The following is a 7,205-nucleotide window of genomic DNA, read 5'->3' on the forward strand; positions in this document are numbered from 1 at the left end:
TCGACGAGTCCATCTCTAGGATTTATTGACCTGCCGATTTTTTTGCGACACATTTGATCGGTTCGCAGCTGGCTTTTCCAGGTGGTCCATCTTTTGCAACCAGGGACCAGAGTCTGTGCGAAAAATGATACATGCAAAAAAAAGTTGAAATTGCGGGATTGAAATGCATGATCGGATAAATGAAATTACGGGAAAATCTGGACGCCGTCAACAGATTTTTAATTGCGAAAGATCACTGTTGGACATTAATTGCGAAAGGTCACAGGCAGGTGCGTGCTGCTAACGATGAAAGGTTTGACTTCATCTGATGACAAGTCTACCAATCTCTTAGCAGGACCATCAGCAGATTCTAATGTGGCTCAGTTAATGACGCACAGGGGGGTCAAGGGCTGAAAAGGTTGCCGGTAGGACATGGCAAAATGAGCTATCTAGGAATTACTTTCCTGATACTCCAAGGCAAAGATGTGGTCTCGTACAAAATTCCTGAGGGCTAGTTTGGATACTTTGGGATTAGAGCGTTTTGTAGGGATTGAGGAGGGTGTAAATCCCCAATAGATCAAATACTCTCTCAATACATCTAAATCCATTCAAATCCCACTCATTACTAGAGTACCCAAACTAGACCTGAATGTTTCTAGCAAGAGTGTTTTTGCAATACCATAGAAAAAGCAACACACACACAATCTCTGGATTAATTCGCACTGTAACGGTATATTCTGCACTGAAGAGCTAGGGAAGGGAAAAAATAAAGATACACAAGCTGGTCCAGTCATGTGTCAAACTTAGCAGAGCTATGTTACACCACTAACACAAGCAAGCAAGGAGAATTCTGTAATCTGTACAAGATAGCAGAACTACTCGTTGTACATTTCAGAACAGTTTCAGAAACCTGTTTCAATGGGGTATCAAGAGGGTATGTGGGGGCACAGATGACTACTAGTAATTTACAACGCAGCCTTGACCGTTGTAAAGCCACGACGACGCTAATCCTCCAGCTCGACGAGCTGCGCCCGTCTCTCGGCAGCTTTCTTCCTGACGAAGATCCCCCACCTCATTGCCGCCTTGATCTTGAGCCAGCCGACGACAGCTTTGCCGGATGAATGGCTGCGCTCGCTTTCGAACCCGGGGTTGGGCAAGGGAGAGGGCATGTAGGGCTGGAAGTTGAACGTGTCGTCTGACAAACTCCCGGAGGCTCCACCCATGCTGAAGACCCTCAGCAGCTGCTGCATGTCCTCGCTCTCGAGCATCTGGTGGCTCTTCACGCGAATGTCCTCTGTGAAGTCGTCGGCGTACTGGCTGTCGCGGTTCCTGGGCCAGTCAACGTATCCCACGTTTGCTGGCTGAATTGGCTGGCCCTGAGAAATTACTTGGTGCAACTGGCCCAGTTCCAGACCCATGGCATCGTTTGCAGACCCTGTCAGCAGGTTAGGTGGTAGGAACGAAAATGTGTCATCGTATGGCGTCTGGAGATTGGTGGATGAACTCTGGAGTTGAGATAGATGTGTTGCTGATTGGTCGACACCATACCCTACGGAATCAGTTCCACCTGAAAGGAATTAAAGAAGCACGGCGCTCAAATTTCAAAGCCTCACAATAATGATGTAACAAAATCTACAAGTCTAATGTCTAGAGCATCGTATCAAACTAATATCCATATCGATGTAATTACAACAGCAGCTAGGTTTTCCAGTTAATAAAAGCTACAAACTGAAACGACCAACAAAATAGTAACTGTGGTAATCATATCTTTGCCTCAAATGCTGCTCACCTGATGGTGATGACCCTGGCATGCTCGTTGAGGAGAGGTGTTGTTGATACGAAGTCGAACCACCCGCAGAAGCATGCGTCTCAGCTTGACCAGTGGATGCAGCCTTTTTCTTTGGTTTAAGGTTCAATAGACCTTTGCCATCATATTCAATGACATACATCCAGTTATCATATGCTTTCTTTACCAATGCATCAGCAAACAGCTGTAAAGAACAATGAAGTTCTAATCAGTGGTGTTTTTATACAAAAAAATAACCTCAGCAGTGAAAGAGAGTTACTTCAATTGAGTAGGCAATTACTACAAGCTCATACTTTTAAAGTCCAGCTGCATCCCTATACATCTATAGAAGGCCATAAGAGCTCTGACACATTTGGGTAAAGTGGTGATAATTCATAGACTTCTCAAGATTTGGTGAGACCTTCCATGCAGAAGACATGGAAGTTCTGAACAGTGAACACTTAAAAAACATTTTCATCATCACCCTTGTATAAAATTGAATGCAAAGAAATCAGAAATCTAGATTGTAGATCAATGTAACATAACATCATGTTCGAACTGCAGTTTATTAAAATTTCTAAGCTCCACAGCTTGACAGTTCTGGTACCCAACTTGCATGATTAAAAATAACATCGTCTCATAAGAATAATATCGGTATGCAATTTAATTTTATCTTGGAATTATGTATGTCACTCAATATCGTGAATATATACTAAGTCAATAGCAATACTAACCTTTTGGCTATCATCAAGACTCTCGGATGAATAGAACTGTTCGCCAGAAATCAACCCACAGAATGCATAGATGTTGTTGAAAATAGCACCAATACTTCTGCTCTCATCAGAATAGTATATGTAATATTTCCCACTTAAGACACAAGTCTTTGCATGTTCCACAAGGGCATCCCACATTTTGTTGGACATACCACTTCCAAGTATCTATCACAGAAGAGCATTAATAGTCATAAACTGAAACACATAAAAATGAAAGTATAATAATAGTAAGTTAATAACACACCCACATACGAACTTACACTGCGCAATTTCTGTGGGTCCCGAACTACGAGCCTAAGGAAATCCTCAACTGTAGATATTCCAGATTTGTTCAGCCTCTTATGGAATGAGCCATCCTTTCCTATTTTTTCCAACCTCCAGACCTCATCTTTTAGCGTAGGTGGATAGTGCTTCTTGTACACTAGGTAAATGAATCTGGAATAGTTTAGATATGTGTCAATAGAAATACAAAAACAATTTTTTGGGACTTACATTCTCCTCTATGGTCCTTAACCATGAAGGCTTCCGTTTTTGCTTCACGAATGCGAACACCCTCACAAAATCCTGAGGCAAGCTTCAAGCCAAGCCTGAACTTCCTACTCCTTATCCAGCTAGAGTTATCTGTGAACGTAAGCTCCCCAATTGTCCCGACACCTTCTTTTAGTGTGACTTGTAGATCGCCGGTTAAAATAGGCCGTTTTCCCTCGCGCTCTTTCACAACATGGCTGTCAAACTCTTCCCCTGTCCAGCCCTCCTCATCTTCATTGTTGAAATCACCTTCGAGAACAACAATGTCAAGTTTGGCAGACGACTCTGGTCCAGATGATACAACACCACCAGTGCCAGCATCAAGCAAAACAACATGAATTGCAGCTCCCTGCTCCCCTTCAACTTTTCCTCCGGTGAAAAGGGGAAGTGACAGCCTTGTCCGGAATTGGAGTTGCAGAGCTCTTCCATCTGGACCTTCAATTCGCTTTGGGGAAGACCTGTTATAATTAAAAAGAGGGGAAAATTGTTAGTACCAACATGCTTCCTTATTTGGATTGCAATCTACCCAGAATGGCAAGTGAAGGAAAATACTTTATTCCTAAATAGGCTCCATGAATAGGTCATTTTGATGAAGCAACTACTGCCAGTGCCAGTCACTACTACAGTGTTGAATTGAGTAAGAGAAAGGATAATTTGTGAATTTACATGCATACCTTCCCCCGATTGTTGCAGGGCCAAGTCTGCCCAGTGCGCGCTCCACTTCTTCACTGACCTATCAAGTAAATAAAGAACAAAGTCAGAGCCAAAAGGAATGATGCATTTGTGCTTGATGAATAGTTTCTACATAATGTTCTTACTACTCTACGAAGAATTGGTTCCAGTGATGAGCAGAGCCTCTGCAGACTATCCATCTTTAAAGCTTCAACAATAACACTGCAGGGTAGATAGAGAGATTATTTACAACTAGAATGTGATAGGTCATTATTTTGTTATTAATACGTTAAAATAAAACGCCAAACAAGCAAGAGAGCCAATTCTGTCAGCAACACAAAATCTTTATACATACAAGTGCAGCAACTATGGAAGGAAGATTGGATGTGCGTGAAGGAATCACTACTTAAAACGGTGGCCAACAATGATCAGTAACGCCTGTGAGCTGTGTTTTCCTTCTGAGGGGACATGGAACGTGCCTGTAGCATTTTCATGTTATGATTCATTGGTGTTGGAGCTGTTTTTGGCGTTTTATAATAGTTCAGAGGTGTTTTGAACGTTTCAGGATTGGGCATGCCGCGTATTAAGCCCTTTGTGCTAAGGTGTGTTGGTATTTTTCTTGTTTAGTTGCTAGCTGCGTAGTTGTACCTCTTAAACTTGATGTAACATTGTTGATGTGAAGTAATGAAATTCGGTTCTTTGTGCTATCAGAAGAAAATGTGCAACAACTATATTTTCTTAATCTGATTGTGTGGCAATCTGAATTCGAACTCAAATCCAAACAACAAAGGTATTCACTAAACCTATTAGTAGGTGATTCAGCAAGTCTCAAAAACATGAGAACGGTACATGTTCATAACGTGCATTTGCAAAGAGAATACAGGTATATCGTATATGCAACTGAATTATAACACTGGTTATTAGATTGATAACTCTATTCCTACTTACGGCTTTACAATAATTCATGTGTCCCTGAATCAATCTAGACTCATATCCATCAACACTGTATGTTTGCATAGGCTACCATGCTCTAATTTCACTTGAGATCTTTAGATACTCCTAGAAACGTAGACCAAACTTGGAGAAATTAAGTGACTTTAAACAGGTACCCAAATCTGTATTGAAAAGGAATTGTCGAATTGAACTTGAGTGGGCTGAGCATGCAGCCACTGAACTACACCCTTAACGAACCAAGCTGGGCTCGATTCCTTTGCTTATCTGGTAACACACATTCGACAGCGGTTACTTCAACTTTGAAATAAACAGGGGCATTACCTGATTTACCGAAACCCCAACGGCCAAAGCATTATTACTCGTGTCCAACTAACGGAACATTAGGTCGATGTTAACGGTACAAATACTTTCCATTTTGGACAAGGTGGCACTATGAATATTCCATGCTAGGGTACATGCTTTCATGAGTTGAGACTGTTACATAAAAAAACTAACACCAAGATCAATATTTCTTCCAAATTCTACGGTCCAGCCAACCAGTTTGCCATCATTCCAGCCAATTCTCCAACAACCTACACCAAACCCTAGCTTAAACGTTGATGTTAGCACAGACCAGTCACCGGTAGCTACTGAAGATGATATCAGCTCGAGTTCAGCTCACCCAAGACAAAGGAAACACGAAAAAAAACAAACGGGACCATTTCCACAGGTACTCACTACCACAACAGATAAGCTGAAACGTAATCCAGGCCCAAATTTCCGAATAGTATATAATACTGAAGTCACAAAGCTCCCAATAGCGTTCGGCGTTTTCCCCATTCGTGCAACTAATTCCACAGCTTGTCAAACAGAAAGCACATCACGAAGCTAAACACGCACAAAAGCGGAACCCCGAGAATTCCTCACCTGGCCAGTGCCGGAGGCCGCGACCTCTTGGCATCAGGACGTCCGTCGCCGGCGCCCCCGCCGGCGTCCTCGAGCCCACGCTTCTCCTTCATCGCTGGCACGAAGGCCCGGGCGAATCTGCACCGAATCCAATGAAACTCGCGTCAGATTCCGCCCCTCTAGGCCTCTACAATTCGGCGCGTGCGAAGAAGTAGTTGAGACGGGGGGTGGGAGACTGGAGAGGTCGCTCACCTGGTTCGGACGCCGGAATCGGAGACGGGACGAGGCCACGAGGGCCAGCCCAGATCGCGGACAAAAGGGAAGGGAAGCGACCGACCGCGCACACAGTTCGATGTGTGGTAGGGGAAATGAACCTATATACTATAGTATACATTACTGCCCGACACTTCGCACCCGGCCATCGACTCGTCCATCGCAAATCGATCACTGGCATTGGGCCCGGACATGGATTTTTACGCAGGTCCCACCCGACGTATATACGGTGTGTGAACGGGTATAGTGGCGGCGCGGGGCGAAACGAAAAAGCGGAAGCAGCACATTGCGGGCCCCCACAGTGACAGTGACGTCGTTATCTGGTTGGCTGACGTGGTCTCGGCGCACGCAAATATCGCAAGGGCAGGATAGCGCGGCGGAGCGGGCGCCCGGCGCCGCGACCGGTCCACGAACGGCGTGATCTTCTGGCGGGGGCAGGAGGAAAGGAGACAACGATTACCGCCATATGGAGCAGGCTGAAGAGCATAATAAACACGTGAATAGGGCCGGCCGTTTTTTAGAATTTGAACAGGGCACTCTATCCAAGAACATTTGAGAGAAGATTAATAATTATAATCTTTCTTAAGGCACATTATCCAAGACAGATAAAATAGAACGTTTGGATCTATATCACATAAAATTCGTCTGATCACCAGAATCTATAGTTAACAAACTCGGTCTAAAACCTTCTTTGGAATGCAGGAATTTCTGAGAAAACATACAGAAATTTTATAAGAATCATTTTATTTTCACAGTAAAAACACTGAAAACCGGAGAAACCCCGCATCCCAAATGGGGCCTAAGCTTGTGAGTGAAAATGAGAAAATAACAAGTTCTTTTTCTAAATTGACGCTTCATGTTTCATTATAGGGAAATGGTCATATTGTTGTTCGTGCTAGGAATCTATTTTTCACTGATAGAGTGATCTGGGAAAGGTATCTAATTGCATCAAGTCAAAATATATATCTATGAATATTGATCATTATTGGTTGTGTCTTGGAAAAAATATGCCATATGTACATGTTCGTATCTGTTGGTGTATCAGCCATATGTTGAGACATCTGGGAAGCAAGGAATAGAATGTGTTTTGAAAATGTATTGATTAATTCACCTAATGATATTATTTGACCCGCTTGTTCATTGATCACTTACTGGACAGGATTAAGCAAGAAAGAGCTTCAGGATTTGCTTCAAGAGGGAGCTAGGTTGTTGGTTCATGTTGCAAATGCAAAAGTGGATAATCTGATTGAAGGTGTTGTCAACACTGATGATGATGATGGTAATCCAACACAGGACGAGTGATTCAATGGCGGCACCATTTTCGGTAGGCTACATGTATCGATTGGATAGATGTT

The 7,205-nt window shown here is 43.2% G+C and overlaps 1 protein-coding gene across 1 annotated transcript; it reads right to left on the reverse strand.

Moving 5' to 3' along the window:
* Window positions 1-637: 637 nt before the first annotated feature.
* LOC100283672 (calmodulin binding protein) lies at window positions 638-5,927 on the reverse strand. The gene is made up of 9 exons (NM_001156573.3): window positions 5,830-5,927; window positions 5,599-5,715; window positions 3,885-3,960; window positions 3,741-3,799; window positions 3,031-3,524; window positions 2,799-2,959; window positions 2,500-2,703; window positions 1,769-1,970; window positions 638-1,546 (listed from the first exon to the last, which is right to left on the reverse strand). Exons 2-9 carry the CDS (start codon window positions 5,688-5,690, stop codon window positions 984-986), a joined length of 1,851 nt encoding a protein of 616 aa, NP_001150045.2. The 5' UTR covers window positions 5,691-5,715; window positions 5,830-5,927; the 3' UTR covers window positions 638-983.
* Between the last annotated feature and the right edge of the window lie 1,278 nt (window positions 5,928-7,205).

This window comes from Zea mays, chromosome 5 (assembly GCF_902167145.1).
Source record: "Zea mays cultivar B73 chromosome 5, Zm-B73-REFERENCE-NAM-5.0, whole genome shotgun sequence".
NCBI classification, from domain to species: Eukaryota; Viridiplantae; Streptophyta; class Magnoliopsida; order Poales; family Poaceae; genus Zea; species Zea mays.

What these genes read in the sequence shown, in the direction of transcription:
- LOC100283672 (NM_001156573.3), bottom strand. Translation starts at nt 5,690, where the DNA reads ATGAAGGAGAAGCGTGGGCTCGAGGACGCCGGCGGGGGCGCCGGCGAC. An exon ending in AACCAATTCTTCGTAGAGTA is followed by an intron (nt 3,800 to 3,884) that starts GTAAGAACATTA and finishes TTTACTTGATAG; the next exon opens with GTCAGTGAAGAAGTGGAGCG. An exon ending in GCCAGGGTCATCACCATCAG is followed by an intron (nt 1,547 to 1,768) that starts GTGAGCAGCATT and finishes AATTCCTTTCAG; the next exon opens with GTGGAACTGATTCCGTAGGG.